The sequence below is a fragment of the Salmo trutta genome, chromosome 2 (genome assembly GCF_901001165.1).
Source record: "Salmo trutta chromosome 2, fSalTru1.1, whole genome shotgun sequence".
NCBI classification, from domain to species: domain Eukaryota; kingdom Metazoa; phylum Chordata; class Actinopteri; order Salmoniformes; family Salmonidae; genus Salmo; species Salmo trutta.
The window spans coordinates 69,501,281-69,516,967 of NC_042958.1; the positions used below are offsets into that span (position 1 = coordinate 69,501,281).

The 15,687-nt window shown below is 42.1% G+C and overlaps 1 protein-coding gene across 2 annotated transcripts in view; it reads right to left on the reverse strand.

Moving 5' to 3' along the window:
• Positions 1-9,568, reverse strand: part of LOC115161994 (nucleolar transcription factor 1) — a 32,629-nt gene extending 23,061 nt beyond the window's left edge. Inside the window, exons 1-7 of one of the 2 annotated variants that reach the window (XR_003869469.1) lie at positions 9,041-9,568; positions 8,414-8,586; positions 7,881-7,964; positions 4,581-4,736; positions 4,366-4,430; positions 4,151-4,274; positions 3,683-3,802 (exon numbers count right to left, since the gene is read on the reverse strand). Coding sequence is in view for 1 of the 2 variants with exons in the window: in XM_029712877.1 (XP_029568737.1) it covers positions 3,683-3,802; positions 4,151-4,274; positions 4,366-4,430; positions 4,581-4,736; positions 7,881-7,964; positions 8,414-8,586; positions 9,041-9,089 (771 nt within the window). In the remaining variant the exon portion in view is untranslated. The remainder of the gene's footprint in view (positions 1-3,682; positions 3,803-4,150; positions 4,275-4,365; positions 4,431-4,580; positions 4,737-7,880; positions 7,965-8,413; positions 8,587-9,040) is intronic. The other variant, XM_029712877.1, reaches the window with a different exon arrangement.
• Positions 9,569-15,687: the final 6,119 nt, after the last annotated feature.

Genomic DNA, 15,687 nt, shown 5'->3' on the forward strand with positions numbered 1-15,687 from the left:
TCGCACAACAATATTCATGATACGTTAATACACACAGTGCATTCGGAAAGTATTTAGAACCCTTGACTTTTTCTAAGTTTTGTTACGTTACAGCATTATTCTAAAACGTATGAAAATAATAATTCCCCCTCAAATCTAAACACGATACCCCATAATGACAAAACATTCACCTTTTTTTTGCTAATGTATAATACAAAATAAATAAAACTGAAATAATCACATTTACATAAGTATTCAGACCCTTTACTCAGTACTTTGTTGAAGCACCTTTGGCAGCAATTACAGCCGCAAGTCTCCTTGGGTATGACGCTACAAGCTTGGCACGCCTCTATTTGGGGAGTTTCACCCATTCTTCTCTGCAGATCCCCTCAAGCTCTGTCAGGTTGGATGCGAAGAGTCGGTGCACAGCTATTTTGTCCCGAAGTCACTCCTGTGTTGTCTTGGCTGTGTGCTTAGGGTCGTTGTCCTGTTGGAAGGTGAACCTTCCCCCCAGACTGAGGTCCTGAGCGCTCTGGAGGTTTCATTAAGGATCAAATCAAATTTTCTTTGTCACATGCGCCAAATACAACAGGTATCTGACCGTGAAGCCCATAACCAAAAACGCAGTTCAAGAAATAGTTAAGAAAAGATTAACTAAATCTAAAGTATAAAATAACGAGGCTATATACAGGGGTACCAGTACCAAGTCAATGTGCGGGGGTACAGGTTGAGGTAATTTGTACATGTATTATGTCTCTGTACTTCTGCTCTGTCTTGGCTGTGTGCTTAGGGTCGTTGTCCTGTTGGAAGGTGAACCTTCACCCCAGTCTGAGGTCCTGAGCGCTCTGGAGCAGGTACTTTTCTCTGTTCATCTTTCCCTCGATCCTGACTAGTATCCCTGTCCCTGCTGCAGAAAAATATCCCCACAGCATGATGCTGCCACCACCATGCTTCATCATATAGATGGTGCCATGTTTCCTCCAGATGTGACGCTTGGTATTCAGGCCAAAGAGTTCAATCTTGGCTTCATCAGACCAGAGAATCTTGTTTCTCATGGTCTGAGAGTAAACTCCAAACAGGCTGTCATGTGGCTTTTTCTGAGGAGTGGCTTCCGTCTGGCCACTCTACCATAAAAGGCCTGTGGCGGAGTGCTGCAGAGATGGTTGTTCTTCCGGAAGGTTCTCCCATCTCCACAGAGGAACTCTGGAGCTCGGTCAGAGTGACCATCTGGTTCTTGGTCACCTCCCTGACCAAGGCCCTTCTCCCCCGATTGCTCAGTTTGGCCGGGCGGCCAGCTCTAGGAATAGTCTTGGTGGTTCCAAACTTCTTCCATTTAAGAATGATGGAGGCCACTGTGTTCTTGGGGACCTTCAATGCTGCAAAAATGTTATTGTTACCTTACCGAGATCTGTGCCTCAACACAATCCTGTCTCGGAGCTCTACGGACAATTCCTTCGACCTCATAGCTTGGTTTTTGCTCTGACATACACCGTCAATTGTGGGACCTTATATAGACAGGCATGTGCCTTCCCAAATCATGTCCAATCAATTGAATTTACCACAGGTGGACTCCAATCAAGTTTTAGAAACAGCTCAAGGAGGATCAAAGGAAACAGGATGCACCTGAGCTCAATTTAGAGTCTAATATCAAAAGGGTCTAAATACTTATGTAAATAAAGGTATTTGTTTATTTCTTAAATTTGCAAAATTTCTAAAACCCTATTTTCGCTTTGTCATTATGGGGTATTCTGTAGATTGATGAGGGGGAAAAATGTATACATTTTATAAGAAGGCAGTAACGTAACAAAATGTGGAAAAAGTCAAGGGGTCTGAATACATTCTGAATGCACTGTATATTGAAAACGTATCTATATTTGGAAAATGAATTGGCACTCATGCAATAGTTCTGTAAAAGGCATGAGTGGACCCAATAATGTTGGAGAGCTGCTGATTTACGGAACAGTATACTTGTGTAAAAATAAATAAAAATACTGTAAATATGCTCATACTAACCGTATGGGTTAACACCAACGTTCAAGCCTGAAAAAGGCACCGTGCGCCGAAACGTTGTTTACCCACTAAATTATTGGGAGCATATTTAGAGAGTGTGCGACTATCTTTCTGTTTACTCATGCAACAGTTACTATTTTGGCAAAGGTAGCCTTTTATGGTTTAGGTTGTTGATTTTTGCATCACATGAATCAATCAACCATGAACAACTCTCATGTTGCAGGAGGAGATGGAGGAGCACCCAGAGAATAACGGGAGTCGGAAGGCCAAGCATAAGCCGCTTCTGCGCAAGAGTGCGAGACTGTTGAAGGACTTGGCAGACGGCAAGCCTGACAAACCCCCATCGTAAGTCACTGGGCCTACCTTTACCATAAATGGGTCCTGGTACTTTGCATTGTGGAACATTGTGATAGTGAACATATTGTTAGCTTCTAATTCTCAGAGTAAAAACCTCAACAGACACTATGAAAGTTTAACCAAGTTTACTCTTCCCAGAGGACCAATAGAGCTGCATTAGACAAAACATGTTTCCACCAACACAAGTATATATATATATATATATATATATATACTCCAACTTAGATGCACTCCTTCTCTCCAACCCTTACATATTTTATGGTTCGACAGGAAGACGAAGTGACGGGGTAATAAACCGCTCCTCTTCCCTTAAAGTGACCTGATCTCAACCCTGTTGATGCCTAATCCAAAGCTCTCCACCCGTATCACCTATAGCACTCCGTGACTGCTTCCCCTCTACCCAGCACATTCCAAAGCCATCTGGGCTCCTACAGATAACCATTAACTTCTGCTGTAAAAACCAGTCTCTATCACTCCTCACATACTATAGTATTACTCCTGATGTATCATGTCTCTGGTAAATCAATGTTCCAAGTTTGACACAGAATCTAACAATATACTGAACAAAAATATAAATGCAACATGTAGTGTTGGTCCCATGTATCATGAGCAGAATTTAAAAGACCCCAGAAATGTTCAGTATGTACAAAAAGCGTATTTTTTTTCTGAAATTGTGCACAAATTTGTTTACATCCCAGTTAGTGAGCATTTCTCCTTTGCCAAGTAAATCCACATCAAGAAGCGGATTAAACAGCATGATCATTACACAGGTGCACCTTGTGTTGGGAACAATGAAAGGCCACTTGTGCAGTTGTCACACAAAACAACGCCACAGATGTCTCAAGTTTTGAGGGAGCGTGCAATTGGCATGCCGACTGCAGGAATGTCCACTAGAGCTATTGCCAAGGAATTGAATGTTCATTTCTTTACTAGAAGCCACCTCCAACTTTGTTTTAGAGATTTTGGCAATGCGTCCAACCGGCCTCAGAACCGCAGACCACATGTAACCACGCCAGCCCAGGACCTCCTCTTCCAGCTTCTTCACCTGCGGGATCGTCTATGACCAGCCACCTGGACAGCTAATGAAACTGAGGAGTATTTCTGTCTGTAATAAAGTCCTTTTGTGGGGAGAAACTCATTGTGATTGGGTAGGCCTGGCTCCCAAATTGGTGGGCCTATGCCCTCCCAAGCCCATCTATGGCTGCGCCCCTGCTCAGTCGTGAAATCTATAGATTAGGGCCTAATGAATTGATTTCAATTGACTGATTCCTTATATGAACTGTAACTCAGTAAAATCTTGCATTCTAGGCCATAAAGACATCAGCAAAACACCCACCTCCTCATACTGTGTCTGCTGCTCCAGAGAGCGATTGATCCACTTGAGTTTCTCCTTGTCAGGTAGCTTGGACCAACGCGTCTTCTGCTCAATACTCTGCCTGATACAGTCTACTTTTTTCTGTGGAGAGAAACATGATGCTATATCACCTGCAGTTCATGTGTTTCTTATGCAATGTAGATTCATCAGCAAGACTAACCTGTATAAATAACAGTTACATTTCAATTAATTGTGTATTGGAACAGTCAGTGGGAGGTCAGGATAATCAGTCATTACTCTATATAAAGAATATGCCATAACATATTATAAGTTGTTTAGTAGAAGCAGATTGCTGAACTCTGAAGACACACCGGCCCTTGCTAATTAACATCTCCCACCCCTCCACTAGCTAGCCTTGTAGAATATTTCAACAAAAAAAATAAGCCTTGAACAGATTACATTAGATTGGTTGACAGCTATGACACTCACATCTGGGTTGGCTTGAAGGAATATCCTCCTCTCGTGGCGGTACCACAGCCCGTGGGGTGTGAGGGGCCCACTCATATTCTTTAAATAGTCTCTCCGTACCTTCTTCCCCCCAGAGTACTCTTTCCTGGAGGAGCATTGGTTCAGTTGAGACTTTAGAAAGTCAAACATGTATCTATGACATCAAGAGAGCAACAGACAGCTCAATACATTTTTACCTCAACTTCCTCATGCTTTTCTCATACATTTCCTTCTCTTTCTGGAATGTCGCAATATATTTTGCCTATAAACCAGAAATAGGAAGTAATCAACCAGTCAGTCAAGTGTACAGGTTACAAAGGTATCTTAGTCTAACTCAAACCAAAGAATTTGAGGATAAATAAATTGTGCTATAGCAACTTGAAAATAGGAGATCATTGCCATTATGACACACCTTCTCGTGCTCTGGGAGCTCACTATACTTCCCACTGATTAACTTAAAGAGCTCTGAAGTTGTCATTTCAGGCTGCTGCTTCTCAAACGTTTTATGGTTTTCTCTGAAGAAGATGCTGTTTGGCGGGGTAGGTCTCCTTGGGAAGTCAGGGTGTATCTGCAACAGAACAGAGAAGATTTCTCCAATATGTAAAACATCCTCTTAAAGTCCTACTCCAGTCTCCTTTTCAGCTGATTTACCACCCAATTCACTTTACAAAAAAGGCACATCTCTGACATGGCACAAGTGTGGGGGGGTGGGCCTTTCCTCTTTTCTTCTCGATTGCTCCTCTATTGTTCTTCGAGCATGGGGGAGGCCGATGAAAATCAGATGGCACCACCAGACCAACTCCATGAAGTTTGCGCTTGTGTCTAAAAAAACACCATTTGCTCCAAAAAAATGTTTTTTTTTACCCTTGTACATTACTGTATTTATACATAGGATATTGTTTTTCCAACAGGAACAGCACTGTAACAAGTAATGGACAAGAACAAAAAAAGAAAAGGAGAGCTGTACACTCTAGCTCAGACGCATTTATTGAATAACCTAATAACCAACGTTTGGACAGACAAGCTGTCTTCATCAGGGTATAATGACAAACACTGCGGGTCACTAGTTTATAAAGTGTCTGTAATCATGGCCGGGTGTGGCCTGATAGCATTGGTTAATTCTCAGATATAAAGAACATACAATTTGGATACATAGGCCTACAAACATTTACAATGAATAGCAAAATCACAATAATGGCTTCAGATCAAAGTCTACGTTGAGACCGAAATTAAAGATCCAGGCAGCCTCTCGTTATAACAATAAATTGTCGAGGTCACCCCCTCTCCTAGGGAGGGTAATATGTTCAATGCCTAGAGCAGGTGGAAGCTTCTAGGTCTACTCCAGGGTGGCCAAAAGGTCGATCACGAGCTACCAGTAGCTCACAGCCCACCTATGAGTAGCTCGCCAAACAGTTCTGAAAGCACATGCAACTTTTCACGTTCCACTGCAAACTGTCATTAACAAAATCTCACAAGTATCAGACAGTGCAAGCTCCCAGCTACTATTTAATCAACACAACATTGACAAGGTAAAAATCTGTCCTTCTGCCCCTGAACAAGGCACTGTTCCTAGGCCGTCATTGAAAATAAGAATTTGTTCTTAACCGACTTGCCTAGTTAAATAAAGGTTTAAAAAAAATACAAAATAAAAATCCCACCCATGGTTAGCCACTAAAGGCTTAAAAAGCCAAACACAATATCTGCCAATTAATTTCTAGCAATATTGCCCGCCTGTGTAGTGCGCGCGTTTGTCTATCACTCTCAGTGTAGCCAGTTGATGTGATTTGTAAGTCGCTCTGGATAAGAGCGTCTGCTAAATGACTTAAATGTAAATGTAATAACCGTCGTCGGTTGACAGAAATACTTTCCCCAAAAACGTCTAAATTAAATGTTAACTGCAAAGTAGGCTTACCTGGCAGAAGTAGATCATGAGTAAGTATATCATTTGTATCTGTTATTTGCAAACTTTGCATTGAAATGAGCAGCAGCAGTACAGAACCATTGCAAGTCCAGCACATTAGATGCACATTCCTCACTAGATGCACAATTAAAGAAAATCAAAATGTGTTTGTTTTCTTCTCGACCTCCCCTTAATTGTTTACTAACCATTATTTTACCAGGAACAGTACCAGTCAAATATTTGGACACACCTACTCATTCAAGGGTTTTTCTTTATTTTTACTATTTTCTACATTGTAGAATAATAGTGAAAACATCAAAACTATGAAATAACACATATGGAATCATGTAGTAACCAAAAAAAAGTGTTAAACAAATCAAGCCACCCTTTGCCTTGGTGACAGCTTTGCACACTCTCTTCTCTCAACCAGAATCATGAGGTAGTCACCTGGAATGCATTTCAATTAACAGGTGTGCCTTGTTAAATGTTATTTTGTGGAATTTCTTTCCTTCTTAATGCATTTGAGCCAATCAGTTGTGTTGTGACAAGGTAGGGGTGGTATACAGAAGCTAGTCCTATTTGGTAAAAGACCAAGTCCATATTATGGCAAGAACAGCTTAAATAAGCAAAGAAAAACGACAGTCCATTACTTCAAAGCAATGAGGAGCATTCCAAGAACTTTTCAAATTTCTTCAAGTGCAGACGGAAAAAAAACATCAAATTCTATGATGAAACTGGCTCTCATGAGGACCGCCACAGGAAAACAAGACCAAGAGTTACCTCTGCTGCAGAGGATAAGTTCATTAGTTACCGGCCTTAGAAATTGCATCCCAAATAAAAGCTTCAGAGTTCAACAGACATCTCAACATCAACTGTTCAGAGGAGACTGTGTGAGTCAGGCCTTCATGGTCGAATTGCTGCAAAGAAACCACTACTAAAGGCCACCAATAAGAAGAAGAGACTTGCTTAGGCCAAGAAACACGAGCAATGGACATTAGACCGGTGGAAATCTGTCCTCTGGTCTGATGAGCCCAAATTTGAGATTTTTGGTTCCAACCGCCATCTCTTTGTGAGACGCGGTGTGGGTGAACGGATGATCTCCGCGTGTGTGGTTCCCACTGAGAAGCATGGAGGTGGTGTGATGGTGCTTTCCTGGTGATACTGTTGGTGATTTATTTACAATTCAAGGCACACTTATCCAGCATGGCTACAACAGCATTCTGCAGCGATACACCATCCCATCTGGTTTGGGCTTAGTGGGACTATTATTTGTTTTCAACAGGACAATGACCCTGGCTGTGTAAGGGCTATTTGACCAAGAAGGAGAGGAATGGAGTACTGCATCAGATGACCTGGTCTCCACAATAACCCAACCTCAACCCAATTGAGATGGTTTGGGTTGAGTTGGACCGCAGAGCGAAAGGAAAAGCAGCCAACAAGTGCTTTGGTTACTACATGATTCCATACGAGTTGATTTCTTCACTTATAGTACAATGCAGAAAATAGTAAAAATAAAGAAAATCCCCAAATCCTTAAATGAGTAGGTGTCCAAACTTTTGAATCGTACTGTATATTGACAGAAAACTTAGTGCACTACTTTCTCTTGGAACACTAAGGACGGGGAAGAGTTGCAGGGGAGAGGAGAAGAATGTCCCCATTTCAAAGCTAGAGAATAATTAGTAGCTTGCGACATGTTTCATTTTTAAAAGTGCTAGGAAAGGTTGGAGATCCCTGTTCTACTCTATTACTTTAAGCAGCTTTCTATAGGTTCAAGAGGGACATTTACAGGAGACAGACTGAGTTCTCACTTACCCTCCAGTTCTGGCCCTGGAAAGGGTTTTCAAAGGCAACCTCAGCTTCAGTGACCAGCTCTGCTAGAGAACGTATCTTGCGCACCTTAGAGAGAAACACAGACATAGTATGTTTTGATAGTGTCCCGTGTGGCTCAGTTGGTAGAGCATGGTGCTTGCAACATCAGGGTTGTGGGTTCGATTCCCACGAGGGACCAGTATGAAAATGTCCCCACTATGTATAAGAGTGTCTGCTAAATGACTAAAATGATATACAAAGCAATGTCTATCTCTGTACCAAGTTCATGTGAACCAATGTATGAATATTTTGACTAGCATTTCATATTCCATGAGAACCAAGAACAAACATACAAGAGTAGCCTAACTCATTTACTTAACGGATAGCAAGGTAGCCAACTCAGATGAAACGCTGTCTGTCTCAGGAGAATTTGCCTATCCTGGTCCCAGATATGCTAGTGCTGTATAGCCAACTCAGCTAAACAGTGCAAACAGATCTGAGGCCAGGCTAGGGTTTCTAGGCCAGAAGTCACCCACCTTTTTTGATAGCTCCTTCCACTTCTGATGACACATCTGTGGAGAGTAGGAACCGAAAGCCACCTTGTCCCACTTCAGTGTCCTCTCCCCTTTAGTGTAAATACTCGTGTCACCTTTGGGAATGTTTTCTTTGATACCATGCAGGAGCTTTATCAGGTCCTCCCTACCCCAGGCTGTAACCAAAGGACAGACATACAGAACGATGACCAACCAGTCAGTCAGACACAAACAGACGTCCACAGAACAGACGGTCAGACAGACAGCAAACCGGTCAGACAGATGTCTAAGAAATCAAACAGACAGACATATGTATCGACAACACAGATAGACAGCCATATTGACAGAAACAGACAGACGACCAGTCAGACAGAACCAACTAGTCAGACAAACAGACAGTCCACAGAAGAGACAGACGGGGGGGGGGGGGGGCAATGACAGAGTGACAGGCAAAACCTTACTGCATTTCAAGCTAACTTACAGTGAAAAAAGATAAACCTGCCTAATTGAGCTACATACAAAATGGTTGCTTTAACTCTATTCCAAAATTCAGAGCTCAATGATCCCAGCCAGCTGGTCAAGTCACTTCACACCCCGGGGATTAGTTAAAAACATTCATACATTAGTTACCTTGTTTTTCACAACTTGTCTCCATTTCTTCTTCCTCTGTAAAGTCCATCACAAACTAGTGGCGATGTTTGCACGAGTAATAGCGGCTATGTGAGTAACGCTAGCTAGCTTAGCTGCTGAAGAACCACATGGCTAGTTCAAACTCATTCGTGTGGTCATTGTAAGCACGCGAGACTTTCCCATTTCATGGTCCTGGTGCAAGCAATAATGTTTAGCTAAATGAAATACTCAAATTCAGAAACAAATGATATACATAGGTAGCTAAAGTTGTGCATTTTCGTTGGGAGAGGCTATACGGAAACGCCTGGTGCCGAAAATGACGTAGATTGCGCAGGTGAAACTGGGAGTCGAGTGGAGACGAATGTATTCGGTTCAGACAGTCGAGTCTGAACAATTGAGAAATAACCATCTGGAATATGGATGTCACCTTGACATGCCAATGTAGGCTGGCTAAAGTAACGACGAACCGATGTGAATCCAGTGCAATGGTGTATCTCTGAAAACCGGATGCATACGGAGTTGTTGTCTTCTCAGATAGGTTAGTTATTTAACAAAACACGTGTGGCATAGTAATACGTAAAAGAGAAGTAGCTAGATAGTGTAGCTAATCTGGCCAAAATGACAGCTAAAAAAAAAATCGCATGTATTGCTTTTGTAGTCCGATAAAAACGGAATGACTCTGAACACTCCCAAGTCCCAACTTCGGCAGACTAGTTTAAAATCATTGCTGAAGTTTCTAGCCACAAGCTAGCTGGAGGGGGCTCATTATGACAACTTTCAACCGAGAACCGAATCCGTTCGTCCCAATGATTTATATCAATAAAATCTAAATTATTTATAAAGCCCCTCTTACATCAGCTGATGTCACAAAGTGCTGTACAGAAACGCAGCCTAAAACCCCAAACAGCAAGCAATGCAGGTGTAGAAGCACTAGATGTATATATAAAAATAGGCTATATTGTAAAAATGTATCAATACAAACATGTGATGTTTTCTTAATTTAAAGGTTAGGGTTATGCATAAGGTTAGCAGAGTGGTTAAAGTTAGGTTTGAAATAAGATTTTAATAAGATAGAGCTCCCGAGTGGAGGAGCGGTCTAAGGCTTGAGGCGTCACTACAGACCCTGGTTCGATCCCGGGCTGTATCACAACCGGCCGTGATCAGGGGTCCCATAGGGCAGCACACAATTGGCCCAGCGTGTTCTGGGTTGGGGGAGGGTTTAGCCGGGGTAGGCCGTCATTGTAAAATAAGAAATTGTTCTTAACTGAATTGCCTAGTTAAAATAAAAAAGATCAATTATAGAAATAGGTGGGATTTATGACTTTGTGGCTTTCGTAACTAGGGACGACCATTTGAAGCCACAGGTTGGCCATATTGTCACTCCCCAGTAGAAGCAGTTCTTCATAGGAATTAATTGAATTCTACAGTATGTCAATTAAATGTTTCAAGGACAAAATGACATGTTTAAGTATTTTGTTGTAAAAGTATGCATTTAGGTGTCTGTAATAGAATAAATGTGTCAAAAACAAATGTAGACATTGATAAATGCAATTCTATAGCTTCCAAAATATACTGTATTTTAACAAGGGGGAAAGGGGGATTGTCAAAATGGAGGCACGGAGGCTTCAACACAGCGCCCTCTATTAGTCTTCTAGTGTATATATAAATAAATAGTCTGCCCCTGCAAGCTGGTCAGGCGCATAGTCACACTCTCCTCTGATTGGTCGTTTCCCAAGAAAAGTCTCTGACTTCCAACTTCAGTGCGTTCAAGACAACCGTGAACTCAGAAAAAACGAGCTCCGACTGAGTAAATCGTTTTGAATGGTCATCCAACTCAGGAACTCCAGCATCTTTCTACAGCTCCGGCTTTCCGACATGATCACTGATGTCATGATTTTAATTAGTTCATTTTTTCGTGTTTCCAGTTGTCTTAAACACCATAATAAAAACGGTTCGTCCCCAGAATCCACACTCAACTCTCGGTGCGTGACACCTGTCATCAATTCCAGGTACCAGGCGTGTCCATAAAACCTGGAATACAGCTTTTGTCAAAGGTAGATTTTTTTTTAGCATTTTAGTTAACCCTTTCCCTAACCTAATTATCCTAACCTGCTATATGTGAACTGATTGCCCCCCATCTATCTTCAGAGCTCATGCTGCTAGGTGACCTAAACTGGGACATGCTTAACACCCCAGCCATCCTACAATCTAAGCTTGATGCCCTCAATCTCACACAAATTATCAATAAACCTACCAGGTACCACCCCAAAGCCGTAAACACGGGCACCCTCATAGATATCATCCTAACTAACTTGCCCTCTAAATACACCTCTGCTGTTTTCAACCAAGATCTCAGCGATCACTGCCTAATTGCCTGCATCCGTAATGGGTCAGCGGTCAAACGACCTCCACTCATCACTGTCAAACGCTACCTGAAACACTTCAGCAAGCAGGCCTTTCTAATCGACCTGGCCCGGGTATCCTGGAAGGATATTGACCTCATCCCTTCAGTAGAGGATGCCTGGTTATTCTTTAAAAATGCCTTCCTCACCATCTTAAATAAGCATGCCCCATTCAAGAAATTTAGAACCAGGAACAGATATAGCCCTTGGTTCTCTTCAGACCTGACTGCCCTTAACCAACACAAAAACATCCTGTGGCGTTCTGCATTAGCATCGAACAGCCCCCATGATATGCACCTTTTCAGGGAAGTTAGAAACCAATATACACAGGCAGTTAGAAAAGACAAGGCTAGCTTTTTCAAGCAGAAATTTACTTCCTGCCACACAAACTCAAAAAAGTTCTGGGACACTGTAAAGTCCATGGAGAATAAGAGCACCTCCTCCCAGCTGCCCACTGCACTGAGGATAGGAAACTCTGTCACCACTGACAAATCCACTATAATTGAGAATTTCAATAAGCATTTTTCTACGGCTAGCCATGCTTTCCACCTGGCTACCCCTAGCCCGGTCAGCACTGCACCACCCACAGCAACTCGCCCAAGCCTTCCCCATTTCTCCTCCTCCCAAATCCAGTCAGCTGATGTTCTGAAAGAGCTGCAAAATCTGGACCCCTACAAATCCGCCGGGCTAGATAAACTGGACCCTTTCTTTCTAAAATTATCTGCCGAAATTGTTGCAACCCCTATTACTAGCCTGTTCAACCTCTCGTGTCGTCTGAGATTCCCAAAGATTGGAAAGCAGCTGCAGTCATCCCCCTCTTCAAAGGGGGGGACACTCTTGACCCAAACTGCTACAGACCTATATCTATCCTACCCTGCCTTTCTAAAGTCTTCAAAAGCCAAGTCAACAAACAGATTACCAACCATTTCAAATCCCACCACACCTTTCCCGCTATGCAATCTGGTTTCAGAGCTGGTCACGGGTGCACCTCAGCCACGCTCAAGGTCCTAAACGATATCTTAACCACCATCGATAAGAAACAATACTGTGCAGCCGTATTCATTGACCTGGCCAAGGCTTTCGACTCTGTCAATCACCACATCCTCATCGGCAGACTCAATAGCCTTGGTTTCTCAAATGATTGCCTTGCCTGGTACACCAACTACTTCTCTGATAGAGTTCAGTGTGTCAAATCTGAGGGCCTGTTGTCCGGGCCTCTGGCAGTCTCTGGGGGTGCCGCAGGGTTCAATTCTTGGGCCGACTCTTTTCTCTGTATACATCAATGATGTCACTCTTGCTGCTGGTGAGTCTCTGATCCACCTCTACGCAGACGACACCATTCTGTATACTTCTGGCCCTTCTTTGGACACTGTGTTAACTACCCTCCAGACAAGCTTCAATGGCATACAACTCTCCTTCCGTGGCCTCCAACTGCTCTTAAATACAAGTAAAACTAAATGCATGCTCTTCAACCGATCACTGCTTGCACCTGCCCGCCCGTCCAGCATCACTACTCTGGACGGTTCTGACTTAGAATATGTGGACAACTACAAATACCTAGGTGTCTGGTTAGACTGTAAACTCTCCTTCCAGACTCACATCAAACATCTCCAATCCAAAGTTAAATCTAGAATTGGCTTCCTATTTCGCAACAAAGCATCTTTCACTCATGCTACCAAACATACCCTCGTAAAACTGACCATCCTACCGATCCTCGACTTCGGCGACGTCATTTACAAAATAGCCTCCAATACCCTACTCAATAAATTGGATGCAGTCTATCACAGTGCCATCCATTTTGTCACCAAAGCCCCATATACTACCCACCACTGCGACCTGTACGCTCTCGTTGGCTGGCCCTCGCTTCATACTCGTCGCCAAACCCACTGGCTACAGGTCATCCACAAGAACCTGCTAGGTAAAGTTCCCCCTTATCTCAGCTCGCTGGTCACCATAGCAGCACCCCCCTGTAGCATGCACTCCAGCTGGTATATCTCTCTGGTCACCCCCAAAGCCAATTCCTCCTTCGGCCGCCTCTCCTTCCAGTTCTCTGCTGCCAATGACTGGAATGAACTACAAAAATCTCTAAAACTGGAAACACTTATCTCCCTCACTAGCTTTAAGCACCAGCTGTCAGAGCAGCTCACAGATTACTGCACCTGTACATAGCCCATCTATAATTTAGCCCAAACAACTACCTCTTCCCCTACTGTATTTATTTATTTTGCTCCTTTGCACCACATTATTTCTACTTTGCACTTTCTTCCACTGCAAATCTACCATTCTAGTGTTTTACTTGCTATATTGTATTTACTTTGCCACCATGGCCTTTTTTGCCTTTACCTCCCTTATCTCACCTCATTTGCTCACTTTGTATATAGACTTATTTCTCTACTATATTATTGACTGTAGATTTGTTTTACTCCATGTGTAACTGTGTTGTTGTATGTGTCAAACTGCTTTGCTTTATCTTGGCCAGGTCGCAATTGTAAATGAGAACTTGTTCTCAACTTGCCTACCTGGTTAAAAAAAGGTGAAATAAATAAAAAAAAAGTTAATTCTCCTAATCTGCTGCAAAAAAAAATCTATTTTCTAACGTGCTACAAAAAGTCAGTTCTGACTAAAGCAGGGATGGGTGACACTTTTTTTTGTTGCACTGAAACATGCAAAAAAATCCTGCTAGGGGGAAATGCAGGTTTTAACTAATTAAACAAATAATGTGATTTACATGATGAGTCTCTGTGTGTAAAAGAAGTGGTTAATGTGAACCTAACTCATAGCTAAAAAAAATTTAAGAAAGCAATCCAATGTTATTTGTTGCCTAGACTTTACTGCAAATGAGAAAGAACAATACACTAACATTGCAGTTAGCCATGACAGCCTTTATAATAGAAAGCTTGTGACCACACACACCTAAATATTGCACTTGGGGGGAAAAAAACATCGTAGAAATAGAATGAAACAAACATGCATTCTATTTGTGCTCTATTATAGTGGCCACTATAGACATCGATCAAGTGCACAAGGCTACATGTGCAAAAATAACATTCACTGAGTAAAAAAAATAAAATATGTAAGAATCCCCCTCATTCACAAGTGTTACTGTCAAGTTCAACACAAGAAAAGCAATATCTTTGGGCTACACTGAACATTATTACATTGCACACTTCCTGCCTGTGGACATCTGTTCTACAATGTGCCAGCAGAGCATGATACCCTTTGTTGGCATAATTGATCTCTTTCAGGCAGAGAGTACACCTGGCATACCCCTTTTTATCCACTGTATTGTAAAAGTGAGAAAGAGGGAAAGTCTGTGGTGTGCCTTTCACCTCCATAGTGGCATCCAGCTTAAACCAGGCCCAGCTCCACTTGTTTAACAAGTCATTGTCACCTAATTCTCTCATTCTGTAAATTAACCACATACTGTAAAGGGAAAACATTCGTTCACAGATAACTAGTTATAGTTAGTTCGTTAGCTAACATTTTACACAGATTGTCAGGGTCCAGTAATCAACAAACGCCTTATAACTTGAGGAACGGCAAGGAGTCGTATAACGTTACCAGTTAATACTATAGCGAATTGGTTAGGTTACTAACGTTAGCTCACCAAGGTAAAGTTTGTTTTATATTCACACATTCAAAAGCCATTTAAAATTTAGAAAATCAATCACTATTTAATTAATTGTCACAGAAACATAAAATTTGATATGGTTTATTCTATAAGTGTTGTAAAAGTATGCTAGAGCCTCTTTTAAAGGTTTCTTCTTTAAAAAAAAATATTTTAAATCCAGTTGATGGAAATAACGTTGCACACAATCTTTAAAATGCAATTTAAAGCTGTATAAATCAATAACTAATTCACCGTTTGTCACAGAATCAAACTAGGTATGGTTTATTCTATAAATGTCTAGCATGCTTTTACAACCTGTTTGAAGAAAAATTCCAGTTTATCATAATTCCACGCTGATTCAACTCAAACCAACTCCTTCCCCACCCACCCTGAAACCACAAATGGATTAGGCTCCGTCTTCACCACACTTTCCACCTCACCTAACTCGCCCTCATTCACTTCCATTTCACCCCCAGAACTCGGTCCGGTGTAGGGCTCACCGTTTCCACTTGACACCCGTCTTCTACGACACACCTCCTCCCTCTTCAACAGATTCTACCTCTTGCCTCCCTCATTCTCTTCAACCTCTCTTTTCCCCTCCATTCCTTCTCCGAAATCCAATTAAACGACTCCTT